Source organism: Telmatherina bonti, assembly GCF_933228915.1.
Source record: "Telmatherina bonti genome assembly, chromosome: 11".
In the NCBI taxonomy this organism is placed as follows: domain Eukaryota; kingdom Metazoa; phylum Chordata; class Actinopteri; order Atheriniformes; family Telmatherinidae; genus Telmatherina; species Telmatherina bonti.
In genome coordinates, this window is record NC_136629.1 from 30,612,661 (window position 1) to 30,635,987 (window position 23,327).

Sequence of the window (23,327 nt, forward strand, 5' to 3'; positions counted from 1 at the left end):
GACGCGCTCCTCTCACACTGCCAGCGGATGACATACGAGGAGGAGGAGGAGGAGGAAGAGGAGATAAGGAGAAGCTGCTGCCTCTTTTCTCCAATCGTTCCATCACTTTAAAAAAAAAAAAAAGAAAGAAAAGAGACAGAGACAGCAGACCAGAGCAGAGCAACAACCAAAAGAGAGGACACACAGGATATACATACTTACATAAAAGAAACCCTACTCTTCTCCATTCTCCTTTTCAAGGAGGGCATTTTTCTTCCCTTTCCCCCCCTTTCCTTTTCTACCCCGATTTTTTCCTCTGAGATCCCAGTTTTGTCAATTAGAGCCCCTGAACTTCTCTGGGATTTCAGGTGAGGCACGCGTGTGTAGTGTGTGGTGCTTCTTCATTTTTTTCACAACCTATCATGGCTCACGCGGCCTCCCAACTGAAGAAGAATCGGGGGGAAGTGGATGTGAATGCAATAGAGGACGAGAAGGAGAAGCGGAGGAAGAGCAGGAGAGCAGCGTCCCGGGAACAAAAGAGAAAGGTAACAGACGAAGGGCTGACAAACTGGTGGGCTTCATCTGCTCTACTCTGCTGGCATCATTGGACCGTGACTTTGTGTGTGTGTGTGTGTGTGTGTGTGTGTGTGTGTGTGTGTGTGTGTGTGTGTGTGTGTGTGTGTGTGTGTGTGCTTGACAAGCTTTACCAAAAAGGTTTGAAGGTCTCATGTATCCACTTTCACATGTGTTCATATATGCACATAAGCTTGTGTTTTTTGTTGATACTAGTGATGCTGTCCGTTTTTAACATCATCTCTAACCTTACATGCTAAATATGGATGATGATGACTACTTATGTCCGCATCCTGCATTGATTTCTGGTTTGCTTTTCAGCTTACAGTCAAAAATATGTTCACCTGTTAGTGCATGGTGATCTCACTACCTGCAGAGGTAGATGAGGTAAGCACACTCCAAACACTTGGGTTTTGTTTCCCTGCGACTCTCAGCCTTTCTAATGTTATCAGTCTTCAGTGAAAATACATCACACAGAGATATAGTTTGCAATGGTTTGGATGTAATCAAACCAGATTGCGGATGGTTCCAAACAGTTTGCTGTCTTGCTTGCATGTTCCTTAAGTGGAAAGAAAGAGGACAAGCTGTAAAGAACTCCTCTCACATACCTTTTACTTGATCACAGCTGCGTTTTACTGACTTTTTGTTGGATCTTGTATAATGTGTGTGTGCTTGCATGTGCAAACAGGCATGTATAATGCATACACAACTGATTTATTGATGACAAAGCTTTTCATATTATGGAGGAGAAACTGAAATGCACGTGTACCCCCCCCCCCCTCTTTCTTCTCTTACATGTCAGCTCTTCTTTTGACAAATCGAAGAGAGAAGCTCCACAAACGTATCCAGCTGCTGTTTTGTATTAAAGGCTTCACTGTGACTATTTTCCATTGCATTCATAGCATTTTCTGTATTGATGTTGGGGGATTTGACCGTGAGAGATCAATTCAATAACAATGTCATTTACTGTACTTTGCGCCCGTGGTTGCCTGTGGTTTTGAATTTTGCTGCTGAGGACGTTATTTGACCTTAGCATAAACAAGAACTGAGCTATTATCGTCTTTTTTTTTTTTTTAAAGCCAAGGTAAGATTAATCGGGTCAGGTGAGTTTATATTATAGTCAATGCAACCAAGCATGTTTTAAGGTCTTAAGATGCAATTCTGGTTGATTGCATTACTTTTCTGTTGTCTGAAATGCAGATATTAGAAGTTTGTAGTCCAGATGACGGGTCATGTTTCACAGAAGAGAACAAGGGAAAGAGATGGAGAAGAGACAGAGAGAGGCTTGTATTGATTGGATGGGCACCGCACCATCCATGAGGATAATCAGCTTTTTCTTCTTGGCCATGCCCTGTGTCCTTCCCTCTGTCCTCTCACCAATCTACTCTTCATGCCTCTGTCTTTTAGTCACTTTTTGTCTCTTTGTTTGTTGTCTTTGTCTCTGTCTCTCAGTTCTTGGCTCGGCTCCTGGGTTTCACCATCACTCCGTCCATTCATGTGTCTCCCGTCGTGACTTTTTTGTCATTAGCGCTGTTGTTTGGCTCATGCTGCTATCTTGTGATGATACACCAAGACAAAACAAAGTCAGGCGTCAAAGTTAATTTGTTTTTCCGGTGCTTTTGTTATGTGAAAGCAGGGTGGTGTTGAACTGTGAACCATTGCTGGTGGACAGCTTCTCCCACATATGCACACAGGTGCAAACACATTCACCTAGCGGTATCTCACAACTCACACCAAGTTCTCTTAGAATTTTGCTCATAATGTTTTATTTTTTGGCTGCCCTTGCCCATGTGCTTGTTAGCCTTGTTGGTGGCCTTCCAACTCCCACTTTGTCCCAGAGTACAGACTGACTGTGCTGTGTCAGTGTCATAGTCACACATACCAGAAAAGTGACACATGCAGAGAACTATAAGCATTAAAAGAATACTTCTATAGCAGGCAACTCTTTTATATGACGATGATCAAATAAAAGATTTACAAAGGAAGAGAAAGAAGATATGATGATAGCATCCAGATGTCCTATTAGTGATTTATTAGTCATAATGCTGACATTTTTGCAAGAACACTGTTGAGGACAACAACCAAAAAAAGAAAAGAAAAAAAACTGACACCATTTTAAAATTTTATGCATGATTTAAGTTTAAACTTTTTACATAGTTTTGTTGGCTATTTGAAAAAAAAACCCCAAAAACCTGATATCGCTGCCTTGGTGTAAATTGCACAACAAACTGCTTTGAGTCACTCCTTTCACAGCCCCTACAAATGCTATATTTAGAGGGCTGAGCAGGTACAAAACTTTCTGCAGTGAACACTTGTAAATGCAGAGTTGCATTAGTCACCAAGCAGGCTGATTACTGTATAGGTCGTGAAATGTAGCTTAATATTCTAGTTGACATATTTTATTCAAGTTGTATAAATATTTAACATATGCTTTGGTAATTCAGTAGAAACTTACTTTAATGACTGTGTGGACAAAGATCAGTTCAAAGGCTTAACTCGTGTGATTTAGATTGTTTCTTACAGACGGTTTAGGCCTGTTTTTACTTTTATTATAATTGATCTGTCATTTGGCAACAATAATATTATTATCAGTGTTTAGTTGTTGCTTTTGAACTTTTTTAAGCGTTAGTTTGTCTGCAAACGGACCTTTAAGTTCGTCAACATAGTAACAGCATATTTATGTTTTCTGTTATAAGTATTTATGAAGAAAGCACTTCTGTTTTCATTTGGATCCAATTTGTTGCAATAAAGTCACCAGGACATTATTCCATTATTCCAATTCAGGGTCGCGGGGAAGCTGGAGCCTATCCCAGCCGGCTTTGGGCGACAGGCAGGGTACACCCTGGACAGCTCGCCAGTCCATCACAGGGCTGGTTTGATATTATACTAAGTTATAATGTTATATGCAATCCTAAAAGCATAAGTCATATGAAATCACTTTGTTTGTTTAGTTTTTGCCTTGTTTTAAAGTGACGGTAATATGGTCATTTTCAAGTTCGTAATTTCATTTTGGCAGTCTACAGGAACAAGTCTTTCATCACTGATGTTTCCAAAATCCATTAGCTCCATTAGGCCTCTCACTGACAGACTTGATGGCGATTCAAGCCATTGAATCAGCAGAAAATACATCGTAGAGGTCCGGCAGTGCTTTACACACGGAAACGAGAACAGAGACAGATGTTCATCAATGTTTCAGTCACTGCCAATAACTAATTGTCGGCTTGGTGTACCAGAGCCTTAATGGTTTTCTCCCAAAATGACTCTATTTGCTGTGGTTTGTCAGCTGATTGGTCAAAAGTGACGGCGTCCAGGCACCTCTCCTGTGTCAAACAGCGCCACACAGCTGATGTCATGCAAAAGTGCTGCATGATGTCATTATGAAAAGGTTCAACAAGACTGAACAACAAATGCAGCAAAACAATTAGATAAAAAGTTTGTCCTGTTTAAAACTTTATAACTTTTAAATCCTGGTTTCACTCTGTGGGATTGGTTCATATTTTTGTTTCACCATGTTGACAACCAAATGGTCACACTTTATACAAAAAGGCATGAGGGTCTACATATAATATAACAGGGATGATCACAATATGGTGTAATTTTTCTTTGCACAGAAGAAAAAAATACAGAATAGCCTCAACAAAGTTTATGTGGAGGAGATGCCAAAATAGTTCAGCATGAGGCTTGTTGTTTTTATCAGACCACACATTTCAGTTCAGCCCTAATGGAGCACAGGCTGCATGGGGATAAAGAGATCCCTGTTACAGATACCTAACAACCTGGTGTTGTGTATGTCACTGTTAGCCTGTGTTAAAACTGTGCAAGTAGATCAGAAAATGAGCAAAGAGGGAGATTAGCAGACTAGGAATAGTCAACCTGAGAGGCAGAGTGTGGATGAGAGCTGCACCGTTGTGGATGTGCATGTTTGCATAAAAGCTGGGGTTTTATCATCAGCAGGTGTTGTGTCTGTGTGACTCTGTGGAAATTTCAGAGCCGCTGCGGTCATCTTAACGGGAAACCCCAGTACAGCGGAGCATAGATTCTCCAAGCTGCTTTACTTCTAATGACATTATCTAGAGCCAAGAGCCCCCAGTGGCCTTCAAAGGAGGGAGCTAAGCAAAGTGTAGGTTTCCTTGTGCTGTGTCCCAGTTTTACACACCATTCCAGTACAAAGAATGTGCACTGCTACACTTTCTTCTCTCATAAGGTTTATATGGGCCATGTGACGGCTGTGTTCTCCATTCATTTCACAGCTGATGTTTCACCTTTAAACAAACTTCTGTGGCTGCGTTGATAGCTCTGCGCATTTCACCTACTGCATCTTCAGAAGGCCCCTCGCAACTGTGATAGATGTCGTAGTCATTCTTCACCATCATTTCTCTTTGTCTAGAGGTCAGAATCATGGTTGAATCTAAAGCAAAGGCTGTGGAAGGAATGCTGAAGGGAGAATGGCAGTGTTGAAATTGGATCCAAGCCCAGTTCTGTATTCAGAGCTGGCCCGTGGCAAAAGTGGCAAGGCAGGCGTCTTTTTTGCCCCTAGAGAAAGAAAATAAATTATGTTAAAGAGGGTCTTCAGGCTCTGAGCAGCCAGAAAGGGAAACATATTATTGCTGCTTATTTCCAAGTGTTTGCCCTCATATTTTTATATTTTCACTTATTTCTTGCTCACTGTACTGATAAAGAAAAAAAAAAAAGCCAGGAAGTGTGTTGCTCCCCCCCCCCCCCCCCCCCTCTTTCCCATCAAGCAATAAAAGATGGAGGTTAATGAATTTGGTGTTCATGCATGCCTCAGTTAATTGCATTGGCATTGGGAACTCCTCTTAGCATTACAAAATGTTTTTGCCATCAAGATGGCCACCAGCTGACTACTAAGTGTGACTTTAAGGACACTGCCAAGCTTCTGTTCATGAGAATAATGAATAGCTACTGGTAGCATATATAGCTTTTTTATTTACTTTGTGGAAGTAAGCTTGGCAACTCCAGTGCACTGAGGTAATGGCACAGCCACTGTTAAATGTGTGGTACTGCAGTTTTCTCTCATGGCAGAATAGTGACATAAAGTCCTTTAAAGATCTAAGATCTATAAGATCATTTGCTTTATTAATCCCTTAAAGTCCCTGCCTTCAGTTTTTCATGCCCTGGTTACTTTGATATTAATTTTCCTTGTGACTTCATTCAGGAAACCTTATCAGAGCCATGGATTGCACATTTTAGAGCTTGTTGATGGTGCATCCTATCACTTGGTGTGATATTAAAAGCAACTACCAACACAACCTTTGTCATCTCATGGTTTTTTGTATTAAATCTTTGGACAAATGTTCCTATTTCCCTGTTTCTACTAAAATGTTTTACTTTTAGTGTGAAAGCTGCAGCTGAACCGCAAGCTTTGTTCCCCATAATCAGCAGAATTTGTCAGATAGGAGGACAGGGAGGCAACTACTGCTTGCAATGAGCAGACGTCACCAGGCTTGTAGTAACAGCTGACATCCTGAGTCCATCAAACTCAGTTCAGATCTGAGATGTGAAGAACAAACTGGGCCCAGATGTGAGAAGAAATGATGCTCACCCTTTTTATTTCACATAGCCAGGAATGTGTAGGATCCTCCAGCGTGCAACGGAGTGATCTCTTTCCGCTGTATGCTGCTATTGTTCTACATTAGCTTCAGTCTCCAAAGGGAAATGGGAGCATGTAATAAGGATTGTTCTAATTATTGATCTACCACTTGAAGGGTCCTTACTGAGAGCTGCTGCTTGGGTGGATGCTGTGCTTTGTGGTGTGTGTGTGTGTGTGTGTGTGTGTGTGTGTGTGAGTGTGTGAGTGGTGATGGAATTTCTTATGGAGCCTTTGTAACTGGAAACCAGTGTATGTGAGGATTTGTTTGTGCTAACACTGGGGAAAACGAATCCATGTTGTCTAGTTGCGGTTCCTGGTCCACTAACACTTTTTTGCCCCTTTGTATCGACAGGATTTAACTCATGTTTAGGACTAAAAGTTCACATCTTCTTAACAGTCACATGAGTGTTGGACTGTGCCTTCATTGAAGAGTCACAGAGGGAAATGTGGTGAGAAGGACAGATAGAAGTAGAAGTGGAGAGGAAGAGATAAGGACTAATAGAAGATTTGTGTGTGTGTTTGGCAAGTGTATGTGATAGAAAGGAGAGAGTTGAAGATAAGGGGAAAAAATGAAGGGAATTACAGAGGCAGGGAGAGAGCATGATCATAAGCCTAAATGTCATTTGAAGGTGAGCAGCATCTTTCTTGCCACTCTTTTAAACCAATCTCTTTTCCTCCTCTTACTAGCTGCTACTGATCTTTTGTGCCCTGCGTGGAAGTACAGGACATGAATTCATACCTAACATAATAATAATAACCTACTCGGGGGAAAAAAAATCATGTTAATCTGCTCTATAGATATGTTGGAGGTCATTTTTAAAAGAAATCTTCAGATTTGGGGAGGGGTTTCCCTGAAATGAAACATACTGTCGCTGACACTATTTAGAATTTCACATCAGAAAGGCCAAATGTAGCATGTACAGGGAGGGAGATGGAGCTGAAGTATGAAAGAGGAGAGTAAGGAGAAGAGACCTGATGAGGTGTGGATAGAGAGATGGAGAGAGGCTAAAGGACAGCAGGTGTGGAATGATGCAGTAGAGATGAGAGGAGATAAGGTAACCTCATGAAAACAAAGAATAACAAAGAAGAGAGGCTAAACTACATAAGTGTGTAGTTAAGAGAAGATGCCTTCAGCTCACAATGCAGCAAGTTTAAACGCTTAATGCTTTGTGTTTGATAGGCACGAACATCATGAGGTCAGCTGCGAGTCGCTGTTTGACTGAGTTAACTGAATGTATGAGAGATAGAAATAATGATCCCTCTTCTACAAAATCCTACTGATGATTCCCCCATCATGCATCAATGTCAGACCTCCTCTATCAGATTCAATGGTGTGTCAAGGCAGGTGTGAGTGTGTGTATTTGTGAATTTATGCATATATGGCAGGTGTTCCTTGTACATTCACACAGAAAGCTTATCCCACTGAAATAATGCTTTCTTTCTCTTTCACACACACACACACACAGACCACGCTCTGTTGACCCCTTGGGACTCACGCCTGTACAGCTTGATAATTACTTTCATTTGTCCACCCCCACCATGTCTTCTCATCGTCTACTTAACCACCTGCCACTCCACCATGATGCACAGTGATAACTAGATTCACGTGGCCGTTAGTTTCATCACTTTCTTTGATTTCATGGTTTCAAATTTTTTTACCAAATTAATTTATTATGCTAATATTTCCATGCTATCATATCTGTGCGGCAGCTTTGGATGTGTCACCCGGTGTTCTCACTTAAAGAAAAAAAGAAAAAGGTAAAATAAGCCTGGTTCTGGTCAAGGACAAAAGCATGTGGTCCTGGCCCTGTGGCAACCCCACCACACACACTGGAGCTCAGAGACTCTGGAGCTGAGGAAATGGGCTGTGTTTGGACAGATCGATGGTAATCACACCGCTTCACAGGGGGGAGGGAGAGGAAAGGATGGCAAGAGGGAGGACGCAAGAGAGGGGGTGTGTGTGGAGAAGGAGGAGGTGGGAGGAGAGTGAATGAAGGGGGTCCCCTGGGAGCAGAAAAGCACCTCATTTCATTATTAGAGAAAAAAAATACATGTCCACCCCTCCCACATACTCTCTATTCCATCCGTCCATCCGAACTCCCAACATGGATTCACTCTTCTGCCTAAACATGCTTCAATCTCTCTGTGAAACAAAATAGTTTCTTGCATTCACATGTCTAGACTTTATCCCTCCATCTGCACAAACCTCTGTACCCTTCAGGATAAAGCCAGTTTGGCATGTAGCAGCATACTTGTGGTAGATTCCTGCAGCTTCAGTTCAGATAACCATCCAGCAACCCCTCCTACTTGATGTACATCAGAACAATGATCTAAACACGTAAAGTTAAAATGAAATAAGATTTAATGGTACATATCACACATCAGGTCAGTTCTTCCTGCTTTCCTACTAAACTCCATCACTTCAGTTTGTGTGGGTATCACTGCATCTTCAAGTCGCGTAGCCAAGCTTGTATCCAAAATCTTCATATAGCACAAAAGACCTGGTTTTTAGTTTGAGTAGAGATGCAGATTATTAGCATCAAACGTAGTAATAGAATCTGTAATCTAATTCACAATCTTTAAATTTGGATTAAACTTCTATCTACTTGCATGATTGTCTTAAGCTGGTGTCAACTATAACCAGAAGTTTTTCTATATTCTCCATTTAGTAATGTGTGATTGTTTTTTTGTTTTTTTTTTTGTAGAATACACACATATATATATATATATATATATATATATATATATATATATATATATATATATATATATATATATATATATATATATATATATATATATATATATATATAATGTTTATCAATTAATCATAATCACATATATCTGTATCTATATGCAGCATACATTCGCTAATTTATCTCAAAATAATAGTTACCTGCCACACAGCTGCCACACTGGCCCTTCACACCTCTTTTTCATACTAAGGTTTTATGTGCTTTTGGCCCAGTGGGAAGGGCTCCATTGCACCTTAAAGGAGGTAATGTAGTGTGAAAAGCTTGCAGTGTAATCTTAGCATGGAAATTCATATTTTCACAGTGTACATGTGGTCTTGGATGCATTGTGGAGTACAGTGGAAGGTAAAACAAGGAAGGAAACGATTGCTTTTGGCATCTTCTGGCAAGTTTGTGTGTCTTTTAAGCAAGCTTGTGCAAAATGCTGTAATTCAGCATAATGTTAGCTGGTGGGGAAAGGTTGATTGTAGCTCCAAGGTGGGGTTGGTATTCTTTCACTCAGCTGGTTGTATGTAAAGACTTTTAGGCAGAGAGCATTACTCACTAATCCTCATAAATACCGCAGCAATCTTTGGCTGCATTTCATGTGTTTTTATTAACAGTTGTGCACACAGCCAGAAAAGAGGCAAAGGATTCTGTCTACTTAATGTTTGATGCTGAATTATTAACAGTAAGCCTTGCCAGACATGCTTGCACTCTGTTTTTAGCATATTGTGGGATGGATGTGTTTTTATCAATGTGGATGTGAGCAGCACCCAGTGGGTTATAGGCTAACGAAACGGTTGTTTCAGAAGGTTGGAGAGGATTCCTACAACCCAGTATCAAATTGTGCTATGTCTTTAATTCACAGATGACACTGGGAGCAGAGCAAAGTCATGATTTATGACATGCCATCGTTTTGTTTTGTTTTTTTCTCCCAACCCCATCCCCCCTGAATGCCCTTAAATTCAAACCCAGTCTGCTCAGTTTCTTTTTCTTTATCTTTCAGACTTTTTTTTTTTTGCTCTGTCCTCCCTTCTTGCCCTCTTCCCGGTTCATCCTAAGTGCAACCAGAGAAGGAAAATCAATGTTGGGCAGGGAATTGTTAGCAAAGAATTTTGGCTCTGTTGACCTCTATAACAATCCATCATATTTTTCACCATTGTGTCACTGTTATCAAACTGTCCTGTCATCCTCATTCTCATTTATTATTATTTGAAGTTTCAAAAGGGTATTTTTGTATAAAAATGAAAGTGTCATATTTTAACTGACTTTTGATTACATAAATGATAACATTTATGTATGTCTGTCGCCCACAAAACCGTTCAGAGATGCTGTTCTATAATTAGACAGTTACTGATTTAGTTAAACACATTTACTGAACACTATACATTTAAAGCTCGTCCTGTGATTGTTGGGATTGGCACCAGCTTCCCTGAAACCCTTAGCTGGACTAGTCAGTTAAGAAAATTGATAGATGGACATTTACATCTGGCATAATCATCTTATTTCTGACATGAATTTTGTTCATGTTTTGCTAGGTGCCCCAGATTTTTGTTGTCTTCTTTCTATATATTTAAGTAATGAATCTGTTTCTTTTTTATGTCTAAAACCCTATGTTAGTAAGTCTACCCTTTTTCTACATATTGTAGCCTGAATTAAATTTGACTTTAATAGTAAAAAAAAAGACAAAAAAAATGACGCCACATGTCTTTGCATTTAACCCCAGGACTGATGCCGTTCCCCCATGAACCCACTAGTCTTGCCACAGATGCATTTGTAAAACTTTTTATGAACACTGAAAACACTGGAACAGAGGATAGGGAGATATTAAAACAAACAGTAAAGCAAAAAATAAGAGGTTAAAGTTGACAAATTCAGTTCAAGATGAGAGTTTAAGAGGATGGTTGTTTTATTCTTTATTAATCATGTTTTGAACTGATGATCGGCTGAACCATCTGAAAAGTCATTTGACACTTTGTGACAGGAGTTTTTTTTTTAATTATATTTGGTCATTTTATGTTTAGACTGTCATCATGCTGATGATTATGATGAAACTTCATCTTTGCTGTACCAGCTTTCACTTCACAGAATCTGTTCCTCACCAGCACATGAGCCAGTTTTTCCAAACGTAACAGAGGTATGGCAATCTCTGTCCTTCTCCAGGTGATGGGTAGTATTTCTACACCATCTCTGATTCGATTGCTAACACATCACCTGAAGTTTGCTCCCTTCTAGCTCCTCTGCTGGTTATTCTTTCTCCTGTGTGTGACTGCGTTCGCTTTCACAAACGCACAGCGTGTCGAAAATAGAACAGCCCTTCAGCAACTTCTAGCCTGCTCCCTTGATGATGTACATTTCCATGTTGACAATCTTACATCAGATATTTTTGGTTACTTTCATGGTTGTTACTTTGAAAGCAGTTTGAGTCAGAGACATCCTACCTTCTGTTCATGATGTGTCATAACTGTGTATCTTCCCATAGTCGCCATAACAACCCATCCAGCTGTTCCCATCCTGGAGGAAATTGAATCTTTTTCATAGGCTGCAACATTGATAATAAAATAATATATAATCTGATTTCACTTCCTCTCTATTTTCTAAAAAGAACATTTGATTGGACTCCTGATTAGTAGGGTGCTTTGAGGTACAGTTGTTAAACACGAGTCTTTTGGGACCTGAATGAGAAGTATAATATATCTGTTTTCATCAAGGTGACTTAAGTTTACTTTTAAATGAGCATTCTGGGTTTTTCTTTACTCCCGTTTTTCCACACACATGCCAGTCAAGTTGCTAAAGCAATCTTCTCTGAGACCTGTAGGCCATTTATTTAAGTATAAACTAGTTGGTTCATATTTTATCAGCCAGCTGTGGATTCACTTTTCAGACCTTTTGGCCATGGCTATCCCATACTGTGGTGTGTGTGCTGAATCCAAACAGCTGAGTGCTTTGATTTTTACTGTCATGGAAGAAGCAGCCATTATGACTGTACATACGGACTGATTTTTCTGGCTCCAGCTTTCTGGATTTGAGAATTTATATTTAGGTACTTTGATTAGTTAGAATGAAATTCATTTCATACATTCATTGTTTTCACTGTTTTCCTTTTATTAACATAAATTTTCAGTGCCACAGCAGTCCCTGACACATGTTGGATTGGATATCTGCTCAGCAGGGGGGATGAATACAGAATGGGATGAATATATATTCACATTTTGTAAAAAGTTGCATCAGAAAGTTTGGACAATTTACATAAACAAAACAAGGAACAAAAGATCTTAATTATGTGACTTACATGTTGTAGTTTTTTTTTTAAATTTTATTTGAATAAATATTTAGACCGATAATTCATCAGAAAATCTTCCACACATTGATTTATAATGCAAACTATCAGCTATTGCGGTTTCATATTTTAGGATCCAATTCCACAGAAATAAAAAGACACAACACAAAGTTCTGCCTAATCACACTGCTCTCTGTCACACTGGAAGCTTGATCTGATACAATGAGACGCAGCAAGACGAGTCAGGTTGTTGTTGGTGTTGCTGCTGACTGGGTTGCTGTCACCCAGCACATTTCTGTGTGTGTGCTGCTGACTGGGAAGCTGTCAGCTGCGCATCAGCCATCTCCACACCCACAGTGCACTTTTAACTTTTCTGAGACCTTCCCCTCCGGACAACCAAATGATGGCTCCAACCATGAGCACACAAACAGAAGTTGCTGAATTGACCAATTAGAGGAAGTGTTGGAACCAAGCAGAAATGACACAGTTGATGATAACAGGAAAAAAAAAGCTGCACTTGTTTTCTCAGGGGTCAGCATGACATCTGTGGACACCTTGAAAATTAGTGGTTGGATTTAAAAGTATTAATAAATGTATTGATGAGACTGTTTAAGTGTGTAGAACAGATGCAGAGCATTACATTATGATGTGGTGACAGAACGGAGATTCAACAGTTTTGTTCAGTCTCATTAAGATGGCAGAGAGGTCAGAAATGGCAGACATTTCTGCAGTAAGTAGTAATCCATTTGTATTTCTGTTCTTTATATTTTCACTTACAGCATGTCTGTGTTTTACTATTCTTTGCAACAACCCCGTTTTCGGGGTGTTGAATGAATTGCTGATTATTGTTTGATGGATTGATGTTGCTTCCATGAGGCAGTTCAAGGTGAGTGCAGGGGTTGATACGGTGCAGCTAATCTTATTTGTCCTTATGGAAACACATACAATACAACACTTCACTTGGTAAAGATAACATTCATTTCTCTGCTATTGCTTGAGATGTATGTATTTTTTTTTCATGAAGAACATCAAGAGCGGTTTTTCCACAAAATGTGTCAGAAATATGGTTTCTACTAAAATCGGTATATTTTCTCTCCTCCAGGTAGACAGTAACAGGAAATCACTGCTGATAAATAGAAGCATTCAAGCTACAGAGGGGGAGGGTTAGGGTTAGGATTCAAGTGCTGAAAAAGATGAGGCAAAATGAAGTACAAGAGATCAGAATCCACCTCAGGGTCAAGAGCTGATACAGAGATGATGCTGAGCCGCAGAGAGCAGAGGCCTATGTGCGAGTGTGTGCGCAGCTGTGTGTATGTGTGCGTGTTGCTCTGTTGGCTGTTACAGCCAAGTTAACTGACTGTCCCTATCAGTCAAGGTTGTGTCTTATTATAGGTCATTAGTCGCTCTGCTCAGCTGCGACCTTGGCGCTTCTTGCTGGGGCATGTATATGTACCATAGTAGGCAAAATCTGTGTGTATGTGTGTGTGTACCTAGGGTGCTTTCTACTCTGATGTGTATTACTCTGCACAAAATATGTAATGAAGTTTGTTAGCAGTTGTGTGTTGTGACAGGACAGATCACTGAAGCCTTGATGAACTGTCATCTCCTTCATGGATGGATGGATGGATGGATGGATGGATGGATGGATTGGTGGATGGACACCAGGGGTTCAGAGAGTGTTAGCTAACACTCAAAAAAAGAGGGGGCAGTGAAAGGATGTCAGTCACAGATTTAGTGCTACAACAGGGATAATGCTGGAGAGGTAAAAGTGCTGCCACTAACAATAAAAAAAAATGTTTGCCATGCAGGACAATGAGTTGTTTTTTTAATCTGCCAGCAGTCATTTACTGGTTATTTTTCTTTTACCCAGTCTGACAGTTGCCTAATGTTGTGCATACCACAGTATTTCATCAGTTTGTCCTTCAACTTGTTTATGTGATGCATTTAAAGTTTAGGTTGACACTGAGTCTCCACTGCACTTGCAGTCATGATTATTCATTGAAAGTCCATGTTTCTTATTCGCATAATGTGTGCAAGTTGTATTTAATTTTCTGTGATTGTTTCCAAATACATTTTAAGGCACTTGAAAACCAAGGTCTGGAGGTCTGGCGGGTGTCATTATATGTCTTTACCCATATGCTTTTTTGAATCATGGGTCATGCTGAGATTATATTTTCGATTGGTTTTATTTGGTTTGTGGTCAGATTTTTTTTATCTTGACTGGTACACACTCACGTATTATTGACCCATAATGGCTTGTTCAAGGTGCATCAAGTCAGTTTCAAGGCTGAGCAATACAAAGCAATAAGATCTTGAAAACCACGGATGGAAATCAATAGTCATCGCATGTTTTTCCTGCATAACAACATTGTCTGCAAGGATCTCTGCACAGCCGCTCACAGTCAAGTTTTTTTCCTCAAATGAAAATGCTAAAAAAAAAGACTAGTAAAATGTTAAGGTAGGTAATAAACCATAACTTAACTACATCCCTTTTTTATATAGTTTAATCATACTGCAGATTTATGAAAAGAGAAACAGCTTAGCATGCACTTGGTAAAGCATTTTGGAACTTTAATATTATCCAGTTTAAAACCCAAAAATGTAAAATGTTTCATGTCGCTAGTTAGATTAAAACAATACAATACAGATCTAAAATCTTGCATCACTTTTTAAAGTTTAACTAAAAACGCACGTAGTTCTCCTAAGATTTGTAAAGTCACAGTTAGGAGTAACTATTGACCATCTTGCCAGGTATAACCAGTTTATTTGTGGCTATAAATGCCATCAGATGCCTGCCTTTCCGAGTTGATGAAGAGGGTTTCTGTCAACATAGACCAGTAAACTGCTGAGACCTGGGAGGCCAGAGGCAGGACACGGCCATCAAAACTGCATCAGTGGCAGCGGAGAGCAGTAGCCAGTGGCTCTGGATGCAGAGGAATGACCCTTGCTGGTCCCATAAGTACCAAGCCAGAAGTATGCAGTCAGCCCAGACTCCACAAGGGGAACAGGACGCCCCTGCCATGCATAGTCCCATAAGACGTCTGCCATTTAAGATCAAGGTGACTCTCGTGAAGAATTGGGCATGGGACGCAGGCTTGAGACTGATTACGCCGTAGCTGGACACCCTGAGTGAGATGTTAGGCCGAAACACCATGAGCCAGGGGATCACTCCTGATGATGTATCATCCATCCACCTTTCACAATGTTGACCATCAGTTGCAATTTTTGATGGTTTGACATTTTGTGATACAACTTCTCACTTCAAGCTATCAATCTGTGCTATCTACAACCCCCCCAGATGGTGACACGCTTGCTCAAGCTGTTCTGCAAAACACTCATGGTTGTGCTGTTCTGTTTGATCTCACTGAGGTGTCATGCAGCCTGAACAGAGCCCAGAGTTGTAAAATGAAATCCAGGTTACTGTATTCCTCTACACTACTGTATCAGATTCACTTTGCAGCGTACTGCAGAAAGAAAATAACCAGCCCAAATCAAGCTTGAGGAGAGGAGAGGAGAGGAGAGGAGAGGAGAGGAGAGGAGAGGAGAGGAGAGGAGAGGAGAGGAGAGGAGAGGTATTCTGGATCATCGTGTACCCCTGTCTGCATTGATTTCTGTGTCACATGTTCTGAACTGAACATAGATCAGTTTTTAAATACACTGTTCATGAGAAGAACCTGCATCAAACAGAAACACAGATGGACGGAGATGTTATATTTTTCCATTTTCATTTTTTTTCCCTGTAGAAATACACATGATGTGACTTTTGAGGGTCATTCCTCTGCAGCTGCAGGGATTTTGGATAGTTTGCGTGCACTGACATCTGCTGGTGTCATTAATCTAAATGAGTTGCTCTAAGCAGGCGGGCTGGATGACCATTCCACTGCTCCGTCCTCTTTAAATTTATTGAACTCTTTCTTCCGGCCATACTTGACCCAGTTGACCGATTGACCTCATGGCCTTGGGGATTTGCCTTGTGCTTTGGTCATGGCATCTTTATTGCCTGATGTTTCCATATGAGCTTCAAATTAATCTGCATGAAACCCAAAATGTTAATGGTTGTGTTTTTTTTCTTTTGGGATATTGACCATATCATAGCAACACAAGTGGATGTTTTCAGTCTCAGTGCTCACATTGCCTTTCTTGTTGCCACATTTCCTGACTGCTGCTGTTATGGATTTGGTCCTCCCCATTCAACCGCCTATTACTTTGTGTTGCCTGGGGGGGCAGCTGGCTGTTTTAGCCACCTAATAGCCGTCTGTTTGCTAAACAGAGACGCCAGGATGTGAAAGCTCATTACTCCAGTGTGGAAGGCAGTAATGTGTTCTAACCTCTGTATTTGTAGAGGAGGGTACACAGCTTTAAGAAGCCTAAATGAAAGATCAGCAGTTGTATTGGGGAGCAAAAAGGATGATGGATAAATCCAACATAAATCCTTTTGCGGTCTCTTGCTCATACAGTTTTTTTTTCATCTCTGTCCTCAACATCTTGCAGCGTTAGAATAAAAAAATAATATCCCCTAAAGTAGCTTCTCGTGATTATGTTTAGTTTTCCTGCTTATGTGCAGGTTGTAGCCGCGATTGCTTGTGTGTGAGTGTTAGTGTGTGTGCTATGTGGAGACTGAGGGGGGGCTCAGAAGGGACAGATGGCTTGTGGTCTGCTCTCGTCTGGTGCTTTCTGTCTGCCAAAGATCAGGCAAAAAAACAGTTTCAGCTCCCCTCACTTCATTCAAGCCTGCTCCGCGGGCCCAGATAATGGACTTCTTTATACCTCTGGCTTTTTAGATAGCTTTACGAGCTTTCAAACTTTTGCAGTGGAAGCTACAGAAAGTATATTCAGAACAGATTCCTTCACTGACAGAGAATGAAAGTGTGGCTTTAGTATTTGGCTGTTTTGCTGCAGTAAAACATTCACCCTGAAGTTTACAACACAGTTGTTGACTGCCAGATAGGCTTATGTTTATTAGACACGCTTCAAACTGAAATCCTTTAATGATTTATGAAGGAATTTCTGCATCAACTCAGTTATTTTCTCACAAGTTAATGAAAAAAAGCATTTGTGCTTTGGATCACTTAGTGACCCACTTGGTTTATTGTTATCATTTATGAAGCATACAAGACGGGAGTTAAAATAACTGACTTTAATCATGTAAACAAAAACATTTCAGATTTAAAAAAAGTCAGTTTTTGTAAAATCCAGAGAGGGACCATTAGTCTTGTGTAGTTTCCCCACAGAAATACGATCATCACACACATGAAGTATACAGTCTTAAATCCTTAATCCCTTTAGAAGTACCCTTTCAAGCTGACAAATAGTTTGACATGAGTAGAGAAAATATTGTGCAATAACATAAGTTCAGCACACTGACAGGCATAGTGGGAATAGCAGTGTTTAAAAATGTATAAAATATGTGTTAAACATGCAATGTTCATTTTATGTGCAAGATTTCAAACAATAGTCACTGCAAATGCAAATGCCTGAAAGCTGAATTAGAACAACTTTAGCAATGCATGCAATGTTAATCAGTGATATGATGAAAGGATGAAATAGGGAATTGTTTCTATCAAACATAAATTCTGTATGTGGCCACTCAGGAAAAAGACACGCATTTTAAATGGCAGAAAAATATTCCTTAGTGGTAAAAAAATAAATAAATAAATAAATGTACTAAATATTCTGAAAAGATCTGCTGCGTCTGCAGTTTTTTATCTTGGGCTGAACCAAGACAATGGACGGTGAAATATTGAAGGAACATAATGCTAAGAGAAACCCTGTTGTGCTTGAAAAGTCAGAAGCATCAGAAAAACAAGAGGACTGATAGATCATCTGCTACACCTTCAGGAATAGTTATGAATTCATTGTTCAATACTTGAGAATCATGATTCCTCATCCCCACTGACTCATTCACCTACTTGTCTCACAAAGATAATAAGCAGAGTAAAAATATATAATTATTCAGTTCATTCATTCATTATCCTAACCGCTCAGTCCCATTAAGGGTCGCCAACCCGTCGCAGTTAATCAGTTCATCAACAGTTTATTCTGAACATAAACTACTGTGTAACATTCACTTCTTTTTGCTGCTGCAATTCATGATACAATGAAAGAAACTTGCTACTGTGTTCTGACTTTGCTTTACATCATTGAGATTAGAAACAAGACTTTTGCCATGTTGACATAGTACTGACTTGAATTAAAACAGCAAAAAAAACTGTTTTGTTTGTTTCCACAATGAACTTGATTATTTTCCCGTTTCACTCGTTGCGTTTACAACGGAGTTTTAATTCCTCCTAAATTCTGAAAAAAAGTTAATTTTGCTTTAAACTGATGAAAAATGACCATGTAAACATTTAATTCTTGATGCAAATTTTTATTTGGAACTAAACTTAATTACGATGTAAGTGTCTGGTTTATTCGCATTTTAATTCAGAACTATTTAATTCCTCTGTCATGTAAACCTTAATTCCACTTTAAGTTAATTCTGGTCGTTTTGCGCATGTTCATTACTTTGTCCTGCCCCGTCGTTGTTTTGCCTCCTGTGTTCAGTGGTCTATCCTTCTTCTCCTTCTCAGTGGCTGCAAAAAGTGAAGTAGTATGCTCTTGTTGAGCTGGTACTTTACATTTACAATAAAAATAGCAGTGAAACTGGTGCTTATTATGTAGTTTTTACAAGTTACGACTGAAAAGACGAAAAGCAGGGAGCCAACTTTGTTCATTTCCAGTATACGTCATACATCACATGCACCCTCTGTCCAATCAGAACCCTTCCCAACCCGCCGCTCTAAAGAGGAATTAAGTGAGGACATGTTTCATGTAAACGTTCATTCGGAATTATTATTTTTATGTAAACTCGTAGGAGAATACGTTAATTCCAAATTATTAATTCCGAATTAAAAACCATCATTACCGTAGCCAATCATAGCTAACACAAATTTATTGGAAATGGGACCAGGTTAAGCTTGTTTGCACATGTAGATTTCTGTGCACTTTGTAGGCAACAGATTCAAATGAGTTAAAAACCTGAGTCACTTCAGTGAGTGATTTATTTAAACTTTATTCAGTAAAAAGACTTCAGTTTATAATCACTATTCAGGAAGATTGTTCTGGATTATAATTCTGAATGTCATCTTGACTTCAGTCAAACCGTCACCTGTGTGATAACCGGATAGACACTCAGCCTTTTATTCCATCTGAAGGACTTTCATTTCCTGCCTCCCAATATGAAAAAATATGTAAAGCAGACATTTTAAATGGCTAAAGAAGGTAATGAGAGGAAAGCAAACTGACCACAAAGAAATATGTGCAAATATTGGTGGAAAAAAAAGGGGGATTCCTTTCATGGCTGCAAGAAATAAATCTAAATCCACGGAGCAAAGATTTAGAGTTCGGATCATTATTAAGGGGGTAAAAACTAATGAAGTGGTTAAATTAGGCCTGGTCTACTAAAGCTATTTCTCTTATTTTCTGTAATCTAAATCAACAGAGAGAAAATGGAAAGCAGTTGAAGGAAGAAGGCTCCTGTGTGCTAGTTTCCCTCTGGTTGGTCCTTTGTTAATCCATCGTGACTCACTTATGATGGAGAATAAAGAATAAAACATATTTAACATGAGACATCCTCATTTCTATTCTAAACATGTAAATGTTTCATTTGGACATGTGTGTGTATGTGTGTGTGTGTGTGTGTGTGTGTGTGTGTGTGTGTGTGTGCATTTACAGTCAATTCTTTTCTTTTGATTTTAAGGGGGCTCGATATTGTCTACATTAAGCTCTGTGAAGCTTTTGCCAGCTTTTGTTTTTTACAGTCTTTTTGAATGACTAACCTCTTTTGTGTGATGTTTAACCCCCCCCCCCCCCCCCCCCCCCCCCCCACTCATTCATATTCATGTTTCTGTGTCACATTTCCCGCTCTCTCTCTCTCTCTCTCTCTCTCTCTCTGTCTCTCACTCTCTCTCTCTCTTTCTCTCTCTCTGTTGCATACTGTAGCCTCGCACTGACTCACCGGTCAAACTGCTTGTTTTAGTTCAATTTCCCATTAGCTCCAGTTACTGGGAAAGGTTGCCTATTTCCATTTTTATGTTCCATCAATGTATCTCAAAGGGAGGACTTTTCTATAAAATGCCTCTGTGGATGATTGCCTTTCTGTCAAAACAGATGCTTTAACATGGTTTTTCTTTAATCACTAGCTGGACGAGGCTTTATCCTCTCAACAATGACAAATATTCTTTGAAATTCTTTGTATCTGTGACTTCAAGTATATTTTTGTGCTTCATCAATTCTTGGACCAAATTAATGGACTTGTAAAGGATCCAAAATTATTTGTGATTTAGAAATTTAACAAAATGTAATTTGGTTATTTGTGTGTTATAACTTTTGGATCAGATCGTTTAAAAGAGAACAGAACAGGTCAGTGTGTGGTCTGGGACGTTGTGCAGTTGTGATGCAGGATATTGTCCACCAGAGTCCAGTGTTTGACTGCTGAACTGTGTTCAGGGTCAAGCTGAGGTTACAAACAGTGAAGGGGGGGGGTTTGAGGAGAAGGAGGACCTCTCTTGACTTTATGTTGGCTTTGACTGAACTCTGAAAAGGCTGTTGTTTCTTTTTGTTCCTTTTCAAAGTTTAGCTAAGAGCTGTTTTCCTAAAAACCTTGTCCGTTTCATCATATTTTTACTTCTGTTTTCTGTTTCTGTCTCATATCTTCACATCTTCTCTTTGCTTTCCTGTCTATTTTTTCTCTCCTTTAATTTTGACTTTTAAGCTTCTCAGACATCACAAACAATTTTTTTTTTTTTTTTACATGAACTATGTTATATGACCTTTGTTCCTCTGGGTCATATGTTAGGTTAGACACTATAGTGAGACAGATATTGATCCAGCATGGTGCACAAGTGTGTAGGTTTCACCTGTACAGCTGACAAGTCAGTTGGATGAAATCCAATGCGACATTCAGGTTCTCCCCATATCTGTGTCAGCATTCTTGATCCCAAACAGTAACAAGACAGGACTTATGATTTGTGCAGGAATGGTGCCATGCTTGTAAATGAATTTTCCCTATACGCTAAAACAAAATAAAATGCATTCAGTATATTTTGCTTCAAGCTCTGTAGTGTGACTAGTTTAACAGATATTTAATTGTACAAAACATTTATTTTATTGAAGCTGAGTCCCATGAAATCCCTCCCTTCTCCCCTGCTCTTTTTATTTTTACCCTTCTGCCAGATTCACTTCCTCCCCTCCCGCTCTGCCAGTTTCATGTCCCAGGTGACAAAGGGGATCTTTGCCCTTGAGCATGCTCCTTGCAGCAGGAGCAGCAAGTACCTGCCTGCTGTGAGTGTTTGTGTTGTGTATTCACTACAAATAGAGTTTACTCCACTGGATGAGAATGGTGTGATATTTTACTGCTCCTTGGAGACATCTGAGCCTCCATGTGTTGTGAAAGCAGGGAAGAAAATGCAGGGCATCAGTTGTGTTAGCCCAAAGCCATTTCTGTTTCTTTTGAATATATAAGTGTGTTTTTCAGGGGAATAATGAAGTGCTCAAGGGAAGCATTTCAAGAAATATTGCAGTGTTTCCACTTGGCACTGTGGTTGCTGGGCAGAAATAGTATAAATAATTGTTGTCATGTAAAATAGATGTAGCTGTTATATATATTTCAATTTAATCATCATAACTGGAATTTTAAGCCAGCTCAAAAAAAATATGCAGAAAATAATTATGGTCATTTGTTTAGTATTATTCTGCATGTTTTTTTTCTTATTTATTTATTTATTTATTTTTTATTATTTATCAGTAAATATGAATATTTTCTACAGCCAATTCCCTTCGGGTAAATGCATTTGAAATATGTTCTCAGTTGTGTTCCCCTGTTTAGATTTTATTGAAATAAATGTAAACATTAATCAGAGAAAGACATTTTTTACTTAAAAGAAAAGATAAAAGCAACGACAAAGAAATGGTCTTTGCACAACAACAGCAAATAAAAAGGTCACATAAGTACATGGTATCAAGCAGCTGTAGTCTATTCAAAAATAGGATTGACCATTAGTATTAGTCATCATCTATTGTCCTAATTTTTGCTTTAAAATGATGAAGGGACATTGTTTGTAAAATAATGCACACGGGACTTAATTCACTTTAAGTCCCGTTATATTTTTCCATGCTTGTGTTGCTTTTGCTGACAGGGTTTTACCCCAGCTGTGCCAGAAAGATCATTTTCCATAAGTAGGCCTGATTCTCTTCCTGTTCTGTTGTAACATTCCCCGTAACCATGGTAACCTAGCCTTTTCCAAGGAGGGTTGTTCACTGCAGTGTTAGCGTAAAGGGGGCCTGTGATCCACCAATCACATGTCCAGCGCGCCTCTTCTAGTCCAGAGCATCTGTCATTCCCTCTGTCAGCTCTCACATACACCACTCTCAGTCTCTCCCTCTGTTTCAGTTCCTCTGACTCCCACTGTTCAGAATTTTCTTTTTTTGTCTGAAAGTGGATAATACTGGAAATACCCACAATGCATCGGTAACAGTGAAGCAAGGTGAAAGCTGAGGCTCAGGGATGGTTTATGTCTAGTTACTCTCTCTTCTTTCTATGTGAATGTCTGTGCAAGTGTGTGTGATATTTCAGGAAGTGCTGGCAGGATATAGACAGAATTTTCCACCTCAAAGTAACCTGCTTATTTTCTATGTAAAATACTTTGAGCAGTGTGTCCCAGAGATTTTACAAGGTCTACAGTATTTTATTTTATTTTATTTTATTTTATTTTACTTTACTTTACCATTTTATTGTTATTTTATTGTCTTAAGCTGTTTTTGTTCACTTGCTGTTTCTGTACAGCACTTTGGTCAGCTGTGTGTTGTTTTTAAAGTGCTTCATAAATGAATATGGTATTGTATGGTATGGTATGGTATTTCATTGGTATCTTTGACCATAATTTATACTGTAAAATAAATACAGACCTGACATATTTAAAGATTGATTATCCAGTGTTTGATCTAATGTTCAGCAGTTTTGTGACCCAACTGAGCCCATAAAATTATTATTTGATTTGGATTTTATCTTTTCATTTATTCTTTTTCTGCTATCAATTTATAGTTATGATTTTGATCATATATTTTAAAATTTATTAATCAATTGCAGTAACCCACTATGGCTGAGATGCAG

At 39.3% G+C, this 23,327-nt stretch overlaps 1 protein-coding gene across 1 annotated transcript in view; it reads left to right on the top strand.

The window, feature by feature from the left end:
* Positions 1 to 401: 401 nt before the first annotated feature.
* Positions 402 to 23,327, top strand: part of LOC306762203 (ankyrin-3-like) — a gene marked incomplete at its 5' end in the record, with an annotated part of 96,461 nt that continues 73,535 nt past the window's right edge. Inside the window, one exon of the mRNA XM_079248626.1 lies at positions 402 to 524. Coding sequence (XP_079104752.1) covers positions 402 to 524 — 123 coding nt within the window. The remainder of the gene's footprint in view (positions 525 to 23,327) is intronic.